The 20,760-nt window shown below is 41.5% G+C and overlaps 1 protein-coding gene across 18 annotated transcripts in view; it reads left to right on the top strand.

Moving 5' to 3' along the window:
* Positions 1 to 13,148, top strand: part of bptf (bromodomain PHD finger transcription factor) — a 137,724-nt gene extending 124,576 nt beyond the window's left edge. For all 18 annotated transcript variants that reach the window (XM_041216641.1, XM_041216644.1, XM_041216645.1 and 15 more), the window contains 3 exons: positions 1,376 to 1,460; positions 9,235 to 9,421; positions 12,062 to 13,148. In XM_041216641.1, coding sequence (XP_041072575.1) covers positions 1,376 to 1,460; positions 9,235 to 9,421; positions 12,062 to 12,074 — 285 coding nt within the window. In that variant the 3' untranslated portion in view covers positions 12,075 to 13,148. The remainder of the gene's footprint in view (positions 1 to 1,375; positions 1,461 to 9,234; positions 9,422 to 12,061) is intronic.
* The last annotated feature ends 7,612 nt before the right edge of the window (positions 13,149 to 20,760 follow it).

Here is a 20,760-nt window from a genome sequence, read left to right as displayed (position 1 = left end):
CTCCAAAATAGTACAATTCAAAGTATAGCACCTTGTAGCTGGCAGCAAACTAACTTGCATTAATAGAAAAGGGTTTAGGCGTAGTCACTCTGTGAGAGCACTCTGCACCAAATACCTCATTTAAATACTGATGGAATAATCCAAATCTGCAGTAAAATTGTGAATTTTTGAAAGAATTTTCAGAATTTTAAAACTCAGTCCCTCCATTGTATTGCCATATTAAAATAAAAAGTAAATTAAATGTCTTAAATGTAAAACAATTAAATTTGAGGTACAAGTTCTGTGCAAAACTGATCCTTTTGAAACCTTTTATATGAACCTACAGCATTTGGGCTATGCCAGTATCTGGAGATGCCAATGTTTAGTCTACTTAAATGTATCCTGTTCGGGACTTTGAATCTGCAGTCGATGTCGCCTATGCTCAACTGAGTTGAAGTAGCAGAGAAATTGTTAACTGACACAAGTCATGTGTCACTGGTTCAATAAACCTTTGTATTTGCAGAAAGGTGCACATTAACTTAGCTTTTGGATCTTGAAATGGGACTTTGGAAACTAGGTTTACAGGCCAGTGAAACCCTGATTAGTCACATTTCACAATCATATTATTAAACTTGTAATTGATACTTATTGTCTAAAACCTGATTGATCAAAGGTGTATTGTGCCTCCCAATTCTATTTCTTTCCCATCCGCGCACACGGTGCATTTCATTCTACACTCCTATACACCAAGACAATGTGTAAAAACAGACAAAATGGAAGATTTTTTTGTGATGGTCCTGTTGCGTATGCACTACACCTATGATTTAAACTTGAGGGTTGCTATTTATTGCTGCAAATGTGAGGTTTTTTTCTGAAGAAAACTTAACAGTGGCTGGTGTTAAGAATTGGAGCTACAGTGTGTGCTGCTTCTAAAGGGATAGATGTGGGATCACATTCCTCATTGCAGTTCTTTGACTGTTAGTATATTGTTCATTCAGTGGAAAAGCTGCAGCCACGGTATGACAAGTGGATTTGGGAAGAGTGATGTAGGTCTCAAATTTCCTTCCCCTCCTCCTCACTCTAATTTTCAAACATTTCTTCTGCACCCCTGAAAGCAGTGACTTATTCTAGGGTGTGATTCCACAGCCATTGGAAGTCCTCCAGTACTTGTTTTCAAGTGATCTGGCAATGAGGAGCAGACACTCTAACCTCATGATCGGTATGTCATTCCCCAGAATGCTCAGAATTGGCAATCTGAGTTTCTTTGCCTGCATCTATTTCACACTGTTAGCGCTTGTTTTTAGATAAAATTGAATTGATTGTAGAGGTGGGAGCTCCATATGTTGGTGTTTCCGGTGAAGCATTTTAAAGTGTAAACTCTTTAATTTTTCAATAGGCTCATAAAATGGCTTGGCCCTTCTTGGAACCAGTAGATCCCAATGATGCGCCAGATTATTATGGCATCATCAAAGAGCCAATGGGTAAGTCATTCACTATTTGTACTTCAGCTTGGTACCAACCTAGTGAGATAATCTGTCATATATGTTTTCCATTGTACAATTGAAGTTGTTCCCTGTGATGGGCATGGTCCAGTCTGGCCATACCACTGAAGAAGGCAGGGTGCTTCGCCAATGCAGAGAGTTAAAGTTCATTATGCACTCTTCATTGAGGCAGTGTTAACAGGAGTGTGAGAAGGTTACCTGTCCTCCCAGGTGTTGTGCAGGGACATGAGAAAGGAGTGACTGGATAAACAATGTTTCTTGTTATACCTAGACTGTAGTGCCCCCTGTGGTGGAATAGCTTGTTGCCCCATTCACTGCCTGAGCATGTAAATGAAGATTTGAGGTACTGGTAGGTTACTGACCTGCAGAGCTGCTTTTTAGCTTGTGTGAGGCCTTTGAAGGTGGAAAATTATTTTTAAAACCACTGTGCAGGCATGGATGGATCCATTTCATGTCTGACTTTTAAAAAAAACTTCTTTCCCTACATGATCTTGACAAAATTTGGGAGCCATTGGAATGATGTGATGGATGTTGATACTGGGTTGAAGAGGAGGGATGGAATTTAGTCAGAATGTTGACTTATAACTATTTCATAACCCAGCTTTCATGGAGTATTCAAAGTGGTGTTGTAAAAGTAGACCTGATTCACAATTTGTATAATAGTGGCAGCCTTCACTTTATTATTCTTTCATGGGATGTGAGCATCGCTAGCTAGGCCAGTATTTATTGCCCATGCTTAACTACGGTTGAGAAAGGTGGTGGTGTGCTGTCTTCTTGAAACAATAAATTCCATTTGGTGGAGGGACACCTATAGTGCTGTGAGGAAGGGCGTTCCAGGGTTTTGACCCAATGACAGTGAAGGAATGGCAATATAGTTCCAAGCCAGTTCCAAAGTGTGTGGCTTGGTTGGTAACTTTGAGGTGATGGTGTTCCTTTCCATCTGCTGTCCTTGTCCTTTTAGGTGGCAGAGGTCATGGGTTTGGAAGGTGCTGTCGAAAGAGTCTTGGTGAGTTGCCGAAGTACATCTTGTAGGTGGTACACACTGCTTTTGTTCTGCGTTCATGGTGGAGGGAGTGAATGTTTGAGGTGGTGGATAGGGTGCCTATCAAGTGGACTGCTTTGTCCTGAATGACGTCAGGCTTCTTGAGTCTTGTTGGGGCTCCACTCATCCAGGCAAGTGGAGAGTATTCCACACTCCTGACTTGTGCCCTGTTGGATGGTGGACATGCTTTGAGGAATTAGGACGAGTCATTTTCCACAAAATCCTCAGCCTCCAATCTGCTCTTGTAGCCACGATATTTATTTGGCTGGTCTAGTTCAGTTTCTGACCAATGGTAATCTGTCCTGGATGTTGATAGCAATGATAATGCCATTGAATGAAAAGGGGAGATAGTTAGATTCTCTCTTGTTGGAGATGGTCATTGTCTAGCACTTGCATGGTGCAAATGTAACTTGCCAGTTATCAGCCCAAGCATGAATGTTGTCTAGGTCTTGCTGCCTATGGACACGAACTGCTTCAGTATCTGAGGAGTTGTGAATGGCGCTGACCATTATGCATTCATCAGTAAACATTCTTACTTCTGATCTTATGATGGAGGGAGGGTCATTGACGAAACAGCTAAAGATGGTTGGGCCTAAGACACTACCCTGAGAAACTCCTGCAACAATGTCCTGGGACTGAGATGATTGACCTCCAACAACCGCAACCATCTTCCTTTGTGCTAGGTGCAAATCCAACCATTGGAGAATTTTTGCCTTGATTTCCATTGATTCCAGTTTTGCCAGGGCTCCTTGATGCCACACTTCGTCAAATGCTCCGTTGATGTCAAGGGCAGTTGCTCTCACCTCACCCCTGGAATTTAGCTGTTTTGTCCATGTTTGGGCCAAGGGCTGTATGTTATCAGGGGCTGAGTGGCCATGGAGTGTCAATGAGCAGGATATTGCTGAATTAGCGCTGCTTGGTGGCACTGTCAGTGACTCCTTCTATCACTTTGCTGATGATCGAAAGTAGATTGATAGGGCGGCAATTGACCGGGTTGGATTTGTCCTGCCTTTTGTGTATAAAAACCTGGGCAATTTTCCACATGATGCCAGCCTTGTAGCTGCATTGGAACAACAACCTGGCTAGGGACGCAGCAAGTTCTGGAGCATGTCTTCAGTACTATTGCTGGAATCCTGTCAGGACCTGTAGCCTTTGCAGTACCTCGTGCCTTCAGCCGTTTTTTGATATCACGTGGAGTGAATTGAATTGGCTGTAGACTGGCATCTATGATGCTGGGGATCTCCGGAGGCGGCAGAGATGGATCATCCACTTGGCACTCCTGGCTGAAGATTGTTGCAAATGCTTCAGCCTTATTTTTTGCACTATGTTGGGCTTCAATGATGGGGATATTTGTGCAGCCTCCTCCTTCAGTGAGTTGTTCAATTGTCAACCGCCATTCACGACTGGATGTAGCAGGACTGCAGAGCTTTAGATCTGATCCATTGGTTGTGGAATTGCTTAGCTCTGTCTATCACTTGCTGCTTATGCTGTCTGGCATGCAAGTAGTCCTGTGTTATAGCTTCACCAGGTTGATCTCTCCTTTTTAGGTATGCCTGGTGCTGCTTCTGGCATACCCTACTGCACTCTTTATTGAACCAGGGTTCAGCCTCTGGCTTGGTGGTCATGGTAGATTGGGATATGCTCGTTCATGAGATTACAGATTGTGTTTGAATACAGTTCTGCTGCTGATGGCCCACAGCGCCTCACAGTGCCCAGTCTCTAGTTGCTAGATTTGTTCGAAATCTATCCCACTTAGAATGGTGGTCGTGCCATACAGCGCAATGGAGGGTATCCTCAATGTGAAGACAGGACTGCGTCTCCACAAGGACTGTGAGGTTGCCACTCCTACTGATACTGTCATGGGTATATGCATCTGTGGCAGGCAGGTTGGTGAGGATGAGGTCAAATAGGTTTTTCCTCCTTGTTCGTTCCCTCACCACCCGCCACAGATCCAGTCTAGCAGCTATGTCTTTTGGGACTCAGCCAGCTCAGTCAATAATGGTGCTACCGAGTCACTCTCGGTGATGGACATTGAAGTCCCCCGCCCAGAGTACATCCTGCGCCCCTATCACCCTCAGTGCTTCCTCCAAGTGATGTTCAACATGGAGGAGCACTGATTCATCAGCTGAAGTGGGGGCGGTATGTGGTAATCAGCAGGAGGTTTCCTTGCCCATGTTTGGCCTGAGACATCATGAGGTCTGGAGTAGATTTGCGGACTCACAGGGCAAATCCCCCCCCAACTGTATATCACTGTGGGACAGTACATACCCAGGGATGGCGATGGTATGTCTGGGATATTGTCTGTAAGGTATTATTGGTGGAGTATGACTAAGTCTAGCTAGCGCTTATCTCACTAACTCCCAACTTTGGCACAAGCCCCCAGATGTTACTAAGGAGGACTTTGCAGGGTCTGGCACTTGATCCCTTTGTATCTATTCTGATCAACAGTTTGACTTTTTTTTAAAAGTTACTCATGCCTGTCCTCTGTCTCCATTTACTTCCAGTACTTAATTTGTAGAAGAGTAATCAAAACAGCAAAGACTGTACATTACAGACTTGGAAAGCTGCTTGTGTTTGTGTTGATGAAAAATCAGGGGCATAAATATCAAGATGAAAGGGGCTTATTTACTTGGTCCTTCACACTTAAGTAACTTTAGGTCTCATGGGTGATGAGTGTTTGAAGGCGGTGGCCAGGGCGTGCAATGATAACAATCTGCCTCCACAAGACATTAAACAAGACAAAATTTTAACATTTCTCATTTGGCAGAAGGGGCATGGAAAACATTTTACGGTCCAATAGGTTTAATCAATCTGCTGGGCTTTTTAAAGCCCTTTATTACTTTTGACACTTCAATAATTTCCCATTAAAAATAAAGAACATAAAAGAATTTGCTCATTACAAAGAAAAGTCATTATATTTTCTAAAGGGCAAGTTAAAAACATTGCTGTGTCATCACAACTAGACCTAATTTAATTTTCAGATGTGACATAAAAGTTCCTGCAGGTGTCTTTTACATAATGTTTTGGGGGAGTGTGTCTCCATGCCTTGAAAAGGTGCTGCCTATTGCTGGATTACCATTCCAGGTATGCGCAAGCAACTATTCTTCAGCTGTGAGCCTGTTCAGTGTGTTGGGACGCTGTTCAGCTGTGGAAGCTTCACTGCCAAGCCAGCTGCAGTCCTCACCCAATATTCCCACCTGGGCATTTCGGGCAGGAATTGCAAGAGAGCAGTTGAGAGAAATTTGAAGATCCATTACAAATGGAGAAAATGGGAAAATTGCTGCCTTAAATTCAGTTTTCATACTGGAATAAATATGGCCAACTGGTTCTGCAAAGCACTGGATAGCATGTTAAACCTCAAGTGAGCAAATTAGGAGTTATTCAGTAGATGCGGTTTTGAAACCTAACAGCATTAAGCTTCCTAGCTTATGAAGCCAAATATACCACCAACTAACACCAGACAGACTCTGAATCAAACTCTGGGATGATTTGGTCTGTACCTACTGTTTCCATTTATTTTGAAAGTGATGACCATGGTAAGAAATGAAGAAGCATCCTGGTCTTCTTGGTGATGCTAAGAAGCAAAGTTATGGTGAGATATTAAGTGCAGTGCTACACTTAGTTAAAGCTATCCTTTTACATCCACTCTCATCAGCCCAGTTATTTTCTGTTAAGGTCCCATTTCAAGCCATCACCTTGAACCACTGGGAGGCCATTGGGCCCATCACGTCTGCACCTTTCACTTTTCATCTAAGAAAGTGATCAGTTTGCTTGACTCTGCCTATTTCACTGAACTATCAGATCTATGTGAAATCAGCTCTCCATATAGAGAGATGTACCCCACCTGAATCGAGGGCTAAATGTAGAAGTGTGGACACCATTCCTCAACCTTTCACAAGATTCCTGGACTAAGAATTTAAAGATCTGAAATTCTTTATGAATAATGGTCAAAATGAGGTGTGTGGTGATGAGGGTAGGTTGAATTAAAGTACATCTCTCAAGGAGGAAGGAATGCTTTGGCTGGGTAGTACATGCACAGTTCCACTTGCCCAGATGAAGGGCTGTGTTGGTTGTCATTTACTACTTTAAGACATTCATTAAAACCTACCTCTGATTCATTTCATCTTCCATGACTCAATGTCAATTTTTGTCTTATCAGAATTCTGCAGTGTGCCAAAGAGCATCTCTCTAAGTTAAAGACCCATATAAATGCAGGTTTTTGTTATGGTCATTTTGGTTCCATATTTCTTTTGTGATCAGTTTTGAATAGGAATGAAATCAAATGTGACTTGTTCAAGTCAATGATCATTTTAAAGGTAAAGAATGGCGATTCCTGAAAATGTTCCTCACTCCATTAATCTTACAGTTAGCGTTTTGTTCCTGAGATCACTATCCATGAAGAACTATTATTATGCTTAGAGTCTGCCTTATCTTTGGCTCCTGAAACCTGCCTGTATGATTGGCAGGAAAGCTGCGGAAAAATGAACATCTGTAGCATAAACACAATGAATCACTGATGTGAATGTATGCGGCTCATGGTTCATTATATTTATTTTCTGCTGGTAGTTCTTTTTGCTACTATATAAAATTTTACCAAACTCTCAAACTTTAAAATGAAAAGATCTAGAGAAAACAGTGTAAACATCAGTACCTCATCAAAACTCAGTATCATAGTATCTTTGCAGTGCAGAAGGAGGCCTTTTGGCCCATTTGAGTCTGCACTGGCTCTCTGAAAGAGCATTCCATCTAATCCCATGCCTTATCCCCATAATCTTGCACATTCTCTCTTTTCAAGTAGCAATCCAATTCCCTTCTGAATACCTCGATTGAACTTGTCTCCGCCACCCTTTCAGGAAGTTTGCTTCAGACTCCAACCACCCTCTGGATGAAAACATTTTTCCTCACATTTACTATTTTCGCCAATTATTTTGAATCTGTGCCCTCTAGTTCTTGATGTTCTCTTGAGTGGGAACAGTTTCTCACTATTTACCCTGTTCATACCCTCAGGATCTTGAATACCTCAATCAAGTCTCCTCTCAGCTGCCTTTTCTCCAGGGAAAACAGACCCAACTTATCCTCATAGCTACAGTTCTTTATCCCAGGAATCATTCTTGTGAATCTCCTCTGTACTCTCTCCAATGCGTTCACACCCTTCCTCAAGTATGCTGTCCAGAACTAGATGCAGTATTCCAGATGAGGCCTAACTAGTGTCTTATACAAGTTCAACATTACCTCCTTACTCTTGTACTCAATGTCCCTATTAATAAAGACTAAGATACTATATGCTTTATTAACTGCTCTCTCTGCATGCCCTGATATCTTCAATGATCTATGTACGTATACACTGAGGCCCCTCTGTTCCTGCACCTCCTTTAGAGACTCTCCCTTTATTTTATACTGTCTCACCATATTTTTTCTGCCAAAACGAATCACCTCAAATTTCTCTGCCCAATCCATCAACATGTCTATATCCTTTTGAAATTCAAGACTATCCCCATCACAGTTGATAACATTGCCAATCTTCACATCATCTTCAGATTTTGAAATCATGCCCTGCACACCACAGTCTAGCTCATTAATATATATCAGGAAGAGCAACACTGACCCCTGGGGAACTCCACTACAAATCTGAAACAAAAATTGCTGGAAAAACACAGCGGGTCTGACAGCATCAGTGGAGAGAAAGACAGAGTTAACGTTTCGAGTCCGTATGACTCTTCTTCCAAACTGCTGGAACATTTTTGCTTTTATCCATTACAAACCTACCTCCAATCTGAAAAACAACCAACTATCACTATCCCGTTCCTTCAGTTTTCCCCTTCCAATATTTACGGAATGAATGGCATACAGATATTGCAAATCATGAATGCACTCCAGCACTGTGGATCCTCTTCAAAATTGTTGATGCAGATTTTATGTAATTTCTTTCATGCTAGACATAAATTATTCAAATTATTATGGAGAACATGGGATGGCTAGCTTTATAATAACTTTTGAGTCAAAATAGTCACCAGCTCAGGAAACTGATTTTATGGTACTTGCACTGCTTTGAACTTGCAAAAGTTTTAAGCGCATTATTTTTTAAAAAAATATTATTTCCATTGCCAGCTCATAGAGGATTTTCTTCATACTTCTCAGTTTCTAAATACAGGTTTCAGAGTGAGCTGTTAGAGCGCAGGTGCTTCTCCTATAAAGAACGAACTCCAGTTATGTGGTATAACTCCAGAGTAGCACCACAATAAAACAAGCATGCTTAAATTATATAGACTTAAGTGTCAAACTCTAGCTGATCATCTAGCTGATGATGACACAAATGGCAAAAGTTGTGGGCAGGATTTCACCACCAGAATGACGTGGTTGCAGAAGCTCCAAAGCAGATGTCAGCCCTGCAAATAAGGCCTCAGCAGAGATCATCCCGCACCACCGGCAAGGGACAACTTCATGTGTTGGCAGACTTTGCCTTTCCAGAATCAGCTTGTTCAGCCATCAAAAGAAGTACAGCAGATGATCTCATCTGATCTTAACAAAGTTCTGAAGCTGCTTTCCCATCATCTCTTGCAGATGGAAGGATGCCAGTCAAGTGTCAAAATAAATGTTAACCTCAAGTTGAAGTTTGGATTTTCTTTGCAACTTCTGTGATATCAGAGGATGCTTTAAGATTTTGTCCAAACATCAAATGTTTAATGAACATGTGATTTTTTTAAAATACAGATCTTGCTACAATGGAAGAAAGGATACATCATCGATTCTACAAGAAATTGACAGACTTTGTTGGTGATATGACCAAAATCTTTGACAACTGCCGTTACTATAACCCCAGTGATTCACCGTTTTATCAATGTGCAGAGGTTCTAGAATCATTTTTTGTACAGAAACTGAAAACTTTCAAGGCAAACAGGTGAGGCTTCAGTGCATGCTGCAGTAACTGTTCTCGTTTAAATCACCTCTTAGCTGAGTATGGTACCGTTGATGCCAGGCACCTTTAGTACTCGAAGTGGGCATCCTTCATGTGTGAACTTGTATAGTAGGTGTTGGCAGGTTGTTCAATCTGGGTGTAACACTCAAGCCCATACCTGTCAAACAGTATCGTTGCCAGGAATGGAAACTCCAGCAAATTGTTCCCTGCCCGGGGGTACAAGTCATTCGTGACTCTACTGCCACTCTGGCTGAGATCAGCTAACTTAGCACGTTTTGGAAGTATAAGAGCACAGACTGGGACCTTCTGGTCTTGAGGGGCTTAGTAGCTTTTTTTAAAGTACTTTGATATTTCATTGTCATGCTCTGAAGGTGCTAAGCCAGTTTATTTTGATTGTAGTCTCTCGTAGAATCATTAGTGATGTGATAAAAAGTAGTTTGAGGGCACTGGTCTCTGCTGGACATGGAAGACATCTTCATTTCGTGTCATCTGTCCTGTGTTCCAAATAAGTTAGATTAACAGTTTGGCGCTGAATCATTGTGATTTTTCATTAACACTGTCACAAAGTGAGAGGTGGTTTTATGTCCATGAATGCCTCACATGAACAGTGTTCTCTTATCATGGCTTGTGTCCTCAGTGTTGAGGTGCTTTGGGGAAAGGAAGGAAAATTGAATGGCACATAAGCTTTGGGTTTCACTTGCAACCTTCTGGTAAGTAGTTAAAGACTGGCATCAGCAGGGGATCTGAGTTGAGATCAGTCTTCCATACTTGTCTCCATCAAACGTGAGAAGCTTGTGGACTTCTTTGTCACTAATATTGAGACCAATGAGCTGAAATTTATGAACAGCTAAGAAGTCACGCCATTGGGATCAAAAGCAGGGTTGACCCAGCATTTACTGGCAGTGGCCAATTAAAAGCACCGCCAGGTCCACCCAATCAATTTGGCTACTGCTGGGGCTGCAAGATGAAGTAGGCCCAGCGATTTGTTTGAGAGGGGTGGGGAAGGAGGAATGGGTGGGAGATGCACCCTCCAGCAGTGCCACAAGTACCATTGCTGCCAGGGGGTCCTTCTGTGGGCCATGGTGGTCATAAAGGAGGCTTCCATCCCCCCACCCCTCCCAGGAGGCTGCCAGACTTTACTAGTAGTCTCCCCATGTGGCAGCAAGGGCAAGAAATGGCCTTTAATTGGGCACTCACCTGGCCTAATTAGCTGCCTGCTAGGCGGCTGCACCACTGAGGTGTCCGCTGCTGGTATTACGCCTTGGCAGCAGGAAGATATTGGGGTGTCTTCCCAAAACCTGCCACCATTTTACCAGTCCTCCTGCTCCCCCAGCCCATCCATTCAGCTACCTGCTACATCCCTATTTTCCCCTTGTTCAACAAGCCATGCTTCCCCCGCCTTTGCCCCAAACTTGCATCTTTCTCTCTGAGCTTATCTTGTCTGTGCCACTGACCTCTTGCTCCCTGACCCAATTCCTATGAAACTGCTGGCCATCAACTTTGCTTCCTGTCCTCCATGCTAGCTGATACTATAAATGGCTCTCTCCTTGGGTAATGTCCCCCTCCCTTTCAAATCTACCATTATCTCTCTCCTCAAAAACCCATCTTAATTCCTCTGTCCAAAACTACTGCCCCATCTCCAACCTCCCTTATCCTCTCTCAGATCGTTGAATATTTTGCCACCTTCTAACTTTATATCCCATCCTTCCCACAATATGTTTGAAGCTGTCCAATTAGGTTTCCGCCCCTTCGAACTGCACTGAAGTAGTCCTAATCAAAATCATAAATGACGCCCTCTGTGACTGTGACCATGATAAACTATCCCTCCTCTACCTTTCTACAGCCTTTGACACAATCGACTCTGTCATCCTGTTCTGTCACCTCTTCTCCACTGTCCAGCTGAACCATATGCATTCACTTTGGTTCCTCTCTTACCTATCCAGTTATTGACAGAGAATCTACTTCTGTCCACCCTTGCACTGCTAAATATGGAGCCCCACAAGGACCTGTCCTTGGCCCTCTCTTATCTCACCTACATGCAGCTGCTTGGTGACGTCATCTGAAGACACATCATCAGATTTCACAAGTACACACTGCCTCTCCAAATCTACCTTTCTGCCACTGCTTTTTGCCAGTTATCCTGATATCTCCTTCCTTGGCTGTTGTATAATTTCCTAAATTAAAGATGTTAAATAAATACAGGTTGTTGTAAAATTATGCCATTTTCTATGGATTTTCATCTATAAATACATCATTGTATTCTAGCAAGCATGTTTTCCCTTTGCTTTACATGATTATGATTGTCATACGAGTTTATTGCACAAGTAGCACTGGTTGCTTGGATGATCTATAACCACGTTAGAATGGGGAGAAAAGTCTTTAATCTCAGTGATCTGAGTGATTTTTTATTTTTATATGAAAATAATTTAAGTGCTTTTAGAAAGAAGAATTGCAAACAGCCAGGTAGAAACGCAGATTGAATGCAGGATTCTTTTACAATACTGTGATCAAATGTGTCTACTTCTATATTTTGTTGGTTGATCCCTCCTGGTATTTTTTGAAGTGTTCAGTATTATTTTATAAATGTAAGGATACTAACATGTGCCATTTTCTGCTCTGTAGATCTCATTCCTAACAGATTACACTCTACTGCGTAGATTGCAGCACTCTCTAGACTTCAAACAACAATGAACAAAATCGTACAAAGCGTGAATAACAGGAATCGCATTCAGAGTGCAGAGAGAAGAAGTTGATGCCACCAGAGGCAGATATACTTGGTTGGGTTTTCCTGACTGACTGACCTTAACCAGCACTGTTGTTCAAGCACCAATCAGTTAACTGAATTGGATAAAGCCCCATTCTGTTTGTTAGAAGCTAAAAGGGAGAGTTTAAAAGAAGAGGAGAAGGAAGGAAATTTTAAAAATAAAGTAAAAGAAACCACCTTTTACCAGCCCTGTTTGACTGTCGTATTCTCCTCGCCTGATATGGGATGGGAAGCACGAAGCATCCTGTCCACTCTTATTATGACAAGGGGCTGGCTTCAGTTTTCCCAGAAAAATTCATCCCACAGTTCTTCAGTGAAGAAGCTGGCTGCAAGCTGTCTGTAATGAAACAAACATGTTTAAATTTGACAGCTGTATTTATTTATTACTGAGAAAAGATGAAGCTTTCTTTTTTAGAATCTGCTGCCCTTGTTTGTCAACTAATTATGTGCTTTTTTTCTTATTGATATAAAAAGACCCAACTTGCAGATAAGTTGGTCTTTTTTTATGTAATTGCTGTAGGTAACGGTGAGTGATAACCCTTGATCCTTTCTTTCTTTGAAAGGAGTTGTTTCACATGCACGCACACACCCACACATAGACATACAGACACACGCGAGCACAGCGGAATGGGATCCAACAGGAAGTTTTCTTTTCCTAATCAATCTGACCGAACTGGAGCTCCGCGTGACCACTGGCTGAGCGGTCGGCAGCATTGGTTTCCGAGTTAGACTGCCACGGTGGTGATGGGGCAGCACCAGAAAACTATCAATCACTCTGCAGAAATTTGATAGACTGAAATAAACGGTGTGTACTGAAGTTATCTTGTATGTAAACATTTTGTCAGATGCTGAATTTTTTTTTGTTTTTTTGTATTAAGGTTCAGAAATATTGATGTATATGAAAACAATAAATGGAGGAAACCATTATCTCCCACTGAGAAAATCCACAAGTGTTTCTGTATGTGCTTAAAATGACCCATTTGTGAGACTTCACGTCTCTCCCAAGAATTCTAACAAAGGAAATAAAAATTTGGAAAAGGTGCAAGGACACTTTAAATTTGAAATGCTGCATATTGTATGCATTTGTATTGAGTTTAAAAAAAGGGGAAACTATGGACTAACTCTCGAGTTGTGAAATACTGCACATCTCATCACCACATCACAGTATTTCTGTACTATTTATTCATATCTACGAACTTGTTCGTTTTGAGTAATGTTGCAAAAAAAATTCTTTCCTACCTGTAGGCAATAGATTGCTATCTATGTTTTTAACAGATTGTGGCAACTATGAAGAGTAATTCTTTTGTACTTGATAGGACATTTCATCCTAGACAATAAAGTAATGTTTTTGACATCAACTTTGGTGTCATCTTTTTATCACATTAAAAGGATACTTAAATCTGGGATTTTTTGCCATTAATTTTTATTCATGGCAATTTGGTAAAAGAGGCTTTCAATAGTTTACCCTAGCTGTGATGTTAGAGACTGAGAGAGTGAAAAAAGAATTTTTGAGACCAGCTCTTCGGTTTAACCTTGAAGTGCTCAAGTTCAGAATGGTAAGAAAATAATTTTCCTTGTTATTTCTGTCAAGTATGATGAGTGAACCTTGATTTTTTGAGCAGGCTGTTTATACTTTTCTAGAAAACCTTCTCAGATCAAGAGAATAATTGCGATACATGGTGTCCTCCACATCTGGAAGGGCAGATACTAAAATAGACTGCGTTTAAATCTCCAAACTACTTTACAGCTGAATGCCTCACTGTTCTTCTGTTTGAAGTAATGATTTCATGAAGGAAGTGAATTGAAATTTCCATTAAAATGTTCTTCCTGAATTTGCCCAACAGCCTGGTGTCATACTAATCTGTGCAGGCCAGAAGATTTAAGCATGGATGCCATGCCCGAACGGAACAGGAGCAGCAGCTAGGGGTTACAAATGGCCTCTGTGACCCTGTTGAGGGAAGCTGAAATATTCCCCATACTGATTACAATTACATGATCGAAGCAAGATGTTTGTATCTGGGTGGAGATGACATCGAGTTTGGATGTGATATGCTCCACGAATGAATAGCGGTCACTATTCACTGGCGAGACTCATGCACGAATGGCCATTTAGGCAATGAACCCAGAGGACTGCTTGTACCTATGGAACTGCATTCCAGCTCAAGTCAGCACACTCATGAGGTGAGGATTCGGTGGTCACTTACAGCAAAGGACTTAAAATACAAAGCTACTTTCCAACCCCATTTAGATATTTTAGAAAGTAAACAGCTCCTGCCTCAGAGTAAGTTTAATTTTGAAGAATGCTTTGTAGACAACTACCCCTTCTGGTGTCCAAGCTCAGAATTGCTCTCCTGAATCCAATTAAAATACCCAGCCAGCCCATGGATCCAGCCCTTTGCATCACGAAATGCTGATTGAGGGAGGTCCAACAAGATCATTTTATTGCCAGCCTTAGTACTGATCTAACTTAGCTGTAACTTGTATTTTTAAAATACTTTTTGTTCCTTTGTCGTTTCTCTTCACCGTCCCTCACTTGTTTCCTTGTAAATTTTGAAAGTAGTCTATGCAGTGATTTTTTTTTTTAAGACCGAAACAAGGAAGCATTTATTTTTTAAAAAGGCCCCTGATCAATCCTACACGCTAGAAAGAATTACAGAAAAGGGGAGTTTCAGTAATTCCAACAAGCCTGGCAAAGTCTCGACAGTTTATTTAACCCATTTTCCAAGTAAGTTTTAAGTCAACCAGGTGTGGTGGTTGTTACAACTCGTACCTTTTTTTAAAACAAATATCAAATAATCTGCATCCAAGGTGTCATGAACAAGATAAGTCAGGTAAAGTGCCTGATTCCTGACACACCTACCCACATCACCCCGAAGTGTGGTGCAATGGCATATTACTCACCTGCTTTTCTGAGAACAGTACATGTGAAGCGAGCCCTGTGGTGGGAAGTTTGGCTACATTTGCTGTAACTTGCCAAAATATCCAAAGCTTAAACATGTGAATTACAGTTTTGGATTGAAATCAGAAAACACTTTTTTCTACGCACATACTGGAAATCTGGAATTCCCTTCACCCTGAAAATCTTTGGAAGTCATCAATTGAAGTTTTCGAGACCAAGATCAATAGATTTATCTTGGGCAGAAGTATTTGAGGGATGTAGAGTAAAGGTGGGTAAATGGAATTGGGATACCATTATCACATTGAATGACTGAATATGCACAAGGGCCTGAATGGTCCATTCCTATTCCTACCTATAATTTATATGTATGTTCTTGGCATGAAATTGACACTGGCAGGTGTTATGCATTGTCCAGCCCCACTTTGCCATGAGGACGTGCAAGAGTCAACCACAGGCTGTGGGTCTGGGCTTCAAGGGGTGTCATGTTCCTTCCCTGAAGGACATTGAACCATTTGTTTTTGGGCTTTTTAAGCAATTGACAGTTTTCATTGTCATTTTCTGCTGCTATGCCACAATTTCATGGATTTATTTGATTCAATTTCATAATCCTGCCATATTGGGATCTGAACTTGTAGCCTGAGGATTGCAAGTACAATCAGACCATATTTGTTTGTGGGCCCCATACCAGTATCTGCCCACTGTAGGTATTTGCACAGTATGAAACATTATGTATTTTATGCCCTTTTTAATGTTCTGTTAATAGCTGTTGCTGTTTGTGATATATGTAAATGAGCGCAAAGGTGAATAGGTTCAGTTCCTAACCTCTGCTGACTTGAGTTGATTTGATCACCATGGATTAGGGAAAAGAAAAAAAATATCAGTGTCTGCTGGCCTTGATTAATTGACTCTGCTTGAGAAATGCATATAAGTAGATGTCAGTTTATGAAAACACAGTATCTCAAGGCTAAAAACAACCATTGGTCCATCTAATCTTCCTTCAGCTGTACAGCAGAATCAAACTTCTTTTCCCTTCCTTAGTAAGCCATTCAAAGAAAAAAATCCTTAGAATTAATTTATCATATGTTAATCAGATATCCCTGAGCCTTATTACTATTATTTTCCAATATATTCCCCCCTCAAGTTGGTCGCCTTCTCTTTGTGTCTGCCCTGATCGTTCAATAAGAAGGAAAAATAAATTATTTTAGAGGTAGAATGCAGCACAGGAGGGATAATGGATTAGCGGACAGTTCACACAAATCAACAGTGCAGTGTGTGACAGCAGAAAGGTGACCTAGTCAGGCCTTGGGATATACATTGGAACACAAGCCCAGGAAGAGATCATGAGCCTACAGAAGGATGGGTACAGCTCTAGTCACAATACTACAGTAGAGCTATCTGGATGTTGTTGGCAGTATAAAAAAAAATGCATTCAAATTGATCGCTAGCCTAAAACATTGGAGGTATGAGAAGAGACTGAAGAACCTAGGATTCATCACACTGGAGAAGAGAAAGTTGAGGCAGCAGATTATTTAAATTTAAATTCTTAAGGGAATGGATAAATATCAGGCCAAGATGTGATGCTGCCTTTCCCCATACCTGCTTTTTTTCTCTCTCTTTCTCTCTCTCTACCCCCACCCCACCACATCCTTCTTTGGTCACTGAACATACCCATGTGAAATGGCCACTTGAATGAGCCACCATTGGGTTGCAAGGATGGTGTGGGTGGGGGATCAGGTGGTGGGAGTATGTGGTGAAGAACTGACTAAATAAATAAGATAAAGTTTGTTTCCACTGAGGTAAGTTTACAAGCAAATTCTTTAATACACTGAGCTCTTATTGTTACAAAGAATACACACAAGGACCATAATGAATCCTTTCAAGTCCCAATTGAAAAATACTTTATTGTGCAAATTTTCATTTGACTTGGACTACTGTTCTCAAACAAATATCAAGTATCATTTTCTTTGATCTTGATGAGTTTGAACAATGAATCCCATAAGGTGTAATAATTTCAGGGATTGTAACTGCTCAAATGTCCTAAATCACTTTAATAGCGATGGTGGAAATGGGGGTCATAACCTCAAGCTTTTTATCCACTCAAAGGTTAGATGTGATGGTAAGGGTCATTAACTGCACATTTAAGGGAACATGATCCCAAATTCTCCCCTCTGATAATTAAGAATCTAACCAAATCCTCCTGTTGCTGGATTAGTGCCATGAAGCAGCAAAGATTTAAAGAGGAATCTAACTTTCAGTTAATTGACGCATTGGAAAACGTAGCATGAAAGTAAATGAGCTAGTGGTCCACAGAAGTTCAAATCTTGACGTAAAATTGACTGCCCATGTTGAAATTAAAATTACTTGGCTTAGAACCTTCTTCAAGTATCAGAAGTACACAGGCATATTACTTGTAATGAGACACTTATTTATTGGCCTAGCCACATCCGTAGGATAATGACAGAATTAATACCATGCGGGAAAAGAAATGAATTTAATTGACTCGTTCTGCCCTTTTCAAAATGTTTATGCAGCCAGCGATTGTCCTTGTTGTGTACATATTTTCATCTTGGCTTGCTCCATTTTTAGTTTCAATTTTTGTACAAAATATTTGTGTCCCATGTATATATCACACCAGAGATTTAGCATTTCTATGGTTGTATGCATTTGCTTTGCCCATTGGTTTACCAGTCTTACCCAAATATTTTAATAGCTGCTTCCTGAATAATACCACTACAACCCAGGGATTATTGTGACATGATAGGGTCCCCCTTGTCCTCACTTATCACCCCACCAGCCTCCGCATTCAAAGGATCATCCTCCGCCATTTCCGCCAACTCCAGCATGATGCCACCACCAAACACATCTTCCCTTCACCCCCCTTATCGGCATTCCATAGGGATCGCTCCCTCCGGGACACCCTGGTCCACTCCTCCATCACCCCCTACTCCTCAACCCCCTCCTATGGCACCACCCCATGCCCACGCAAAAGATGCAACACCTGCCCCTTCACTTCCTCTCTCCTCACCGTCCAAGGACCCAAACACTCCTTTCAAGTGAAGCAGCATTTCACTTGCATTTCCCCCAATTTAGTCTACTGCATTCGTTGCTCCCAATGTGGTCTCCTCTACATTGGAGAGACCAAACGTAAACTGGGCGACCGCTTTGCAGAACACCTGTGGTCTGTCCGCAAGAATGACCCAAACCTCCCTGTCGCTTGCCATTTTAACACTCCACCCTGCTCTCTTGCCCACATGTCTGTCCTTGGCTTGCTGCATTGTTCCAGTGAAGCCCAACGTAAACTGGAGGAACAATACCTCATCTTCCGACTAGGGACTTTACAGCCTTCTGGACTGAATATTGAATTCAACAACTTTAGGTCGTGAGCTCCCTCCCCCATCCCCACCCCCTTTCTGTTTCCCCCTTCCTTTTTTTTCCAATAAATTATAAAGATTTTCCTTTTCCCACTTATTTCCATTATATATAAAAAAAACCCCACTAGAGCTATACCTTGAGTTCCCTACCATCCATTCTTAATTAGCACATTCGTTTAGATAATATCACCAACTTTAACTTTAACACCTGTGTTCTATTGTACTATTGTCGTTGACATCTTTTGATGATCTGCTTCTATCACTGCTTGTTTGTCCCTACAACCACACCCCCACCTCTCTCTCTCTCTATCTCTCCGCCCCCCACACACACACCTTAAACCAGCTTATATTTCAACTCTTTCTTGGACTCAAACTCAAGTTCTGTCGAAGGGTCATGAGGACTCGAAACGTCAACTCTTTTCTTCTCCGCCGATGCTGCCAGACCTGCTGAGTTTTTCCAGGTAATTCTGTTTTTGTTTTGCCAGGGATTATTGTACCTGATCTCTTATTCTACAGTATTGCTATATGAACACACAGCACATTTACCCAATTCTACCTCATGACATCTGAAGCAAATTAGGGTAAATGCAGAAGAATATTCAAATAATGTCTTTTTAAAATTCTTTTACAGGATGTGGGTGTCACTGGCCCGGCCAGCATTTATTGCACTTCCCTAATTGCCCTTGAGCAGGTGATGGTGAGTCACCCTCTTGAACAGCTTCAGTCCATGTGGTGTAGGTACACAGTGATGTTAGTAAGGGAGTTCCAGGGTTTTGACCCAGCGACAGTGAAGAAATGGTGCTACAATTCCAAGTTAAGATGGGGTGTGGCTTGGAAGGCAATTGGTGCTAAACATTGTGCTATCATCAGTGAACATCCCCACTTATGACCTTTATAATGGAGGGAAGGTCATTGATGAAGCAGCTGAGAAGGTTGGGCCTAGGACAGTACCTTGAGGAATTCCTGTAGTGATGAGGAATTCCTGTAATGATGCACTGGAATTGAGCTGATTGACCTCCAACAATCACAACCATCTTCTTTTGTGCTAGGTCTGATTCTCACCTCACATCTTCAGTTCAGCTCTATTGTCCATGTTTGGACCAAGGCTGTAATGAGGTCAGGAGCTGAGTGGGCCTGGTGGAACATAAACTGAGCGTCAGTGAGCAGGTTATTTTTGAGTAAGTGATAGCACTGTTGACGACCCCGTCCATCACGTTGATGATTGAGAGTAGACTACTGGGATGATAATTGGCCGAGTTGGATTTGAAATCCTCTTTGTGTACAGGACATACCATGGCAATTTTCCACATTGTTGGGTAGATGTCACTAGACTTTCATGGGCTGCTGGTATCCTTGTGGGTACAAAATATTTAATGAATCCAGATGGCAGGGAATGGCTGATATGGTACCTGATATGGTACTGTGCCAGAAAAGTCCCAGTTTCAAGTCTTGGCTTGTGTTCAGTGATCTGATTTCAGCCAACACAGTTAAGGATTAATCTTTAGTCAGCGTTTGTATAGTTGGGCCACAGTTTGAAGAAACATTGACCAAGATTCCTGCTGCTGATCACTGCAGGACTTCTTCTGATGTACTGGGTATGTTGTTTGTGAAGACAATTGGATTCAGCAGTGCTGTTATTTATTGTCCAATAGCCTGCTTACATTGCACAGGGTCAGAACGAATATTCCCTCTAATTTTTCTTTGTTGTACCTGGCCTGTTTGCACGTGGACTATTTGCATAGTATGACCCCTCTGGCTGTATAGCATATGCGCGTATTAAATGGAATGCTGGTTCTGCATGGCCTGTTTGCACTCGCAATACGTTGTGATTTGCTATGTAGCTTAGAGAGAACACTGGTCATAACCTGAAACATCTTACCAGCACCTGTGGAAGTTGTGCCTTAACATTAGTTGCTCCAATCTGTACTGTATAAAAGTACTATGTCCAGTTTGACACTTACTTTAGAAAGTATGTCAGGTCCCATAAAGAGGATGCTCAAGAGATTTATTAAGTTGATAGGTGGGATGAAAGTGTTTAGCAATGAAGAGAGACCAGAGCAGTTTTCACTTGAGCAGAGAAAGTGTTCCAAATTATTGTTTTGATGAGAAAAATTGGTAAACGATTCAATAACTTTCAGATGATGGGATTTGAGCAAAAATTTGAAAAAGAAAATTTTGAGTTAGAAAAATGGGACTGAGATGATGGCTCTTTCAGACATCAACATATTTTTGTTTGATAAATATATGAAGAGGTATGGAATATTTGTGCATAAATGAAGTTGAGATA

Source organism: Carcharodon carcharias, chromosome 22, assembly GCF_017639515.1.
Source record: "Carcharodon carcharias isolate sCarCar2 chromosome 22, sCarCar2.pri, whole genome shotgun sequence".
NCBI lineage: Eukaryota > Metazoa > Chordata > Chondrichthyes > Lamniformes > Lamnidae > Carcharodon > Carcharodon carcharias.
The sequence above is the reverse complement of the archived record's forward strand: the minus strand, read 5'-3'. Positions and strand labels throughout refer to the sequence as shown.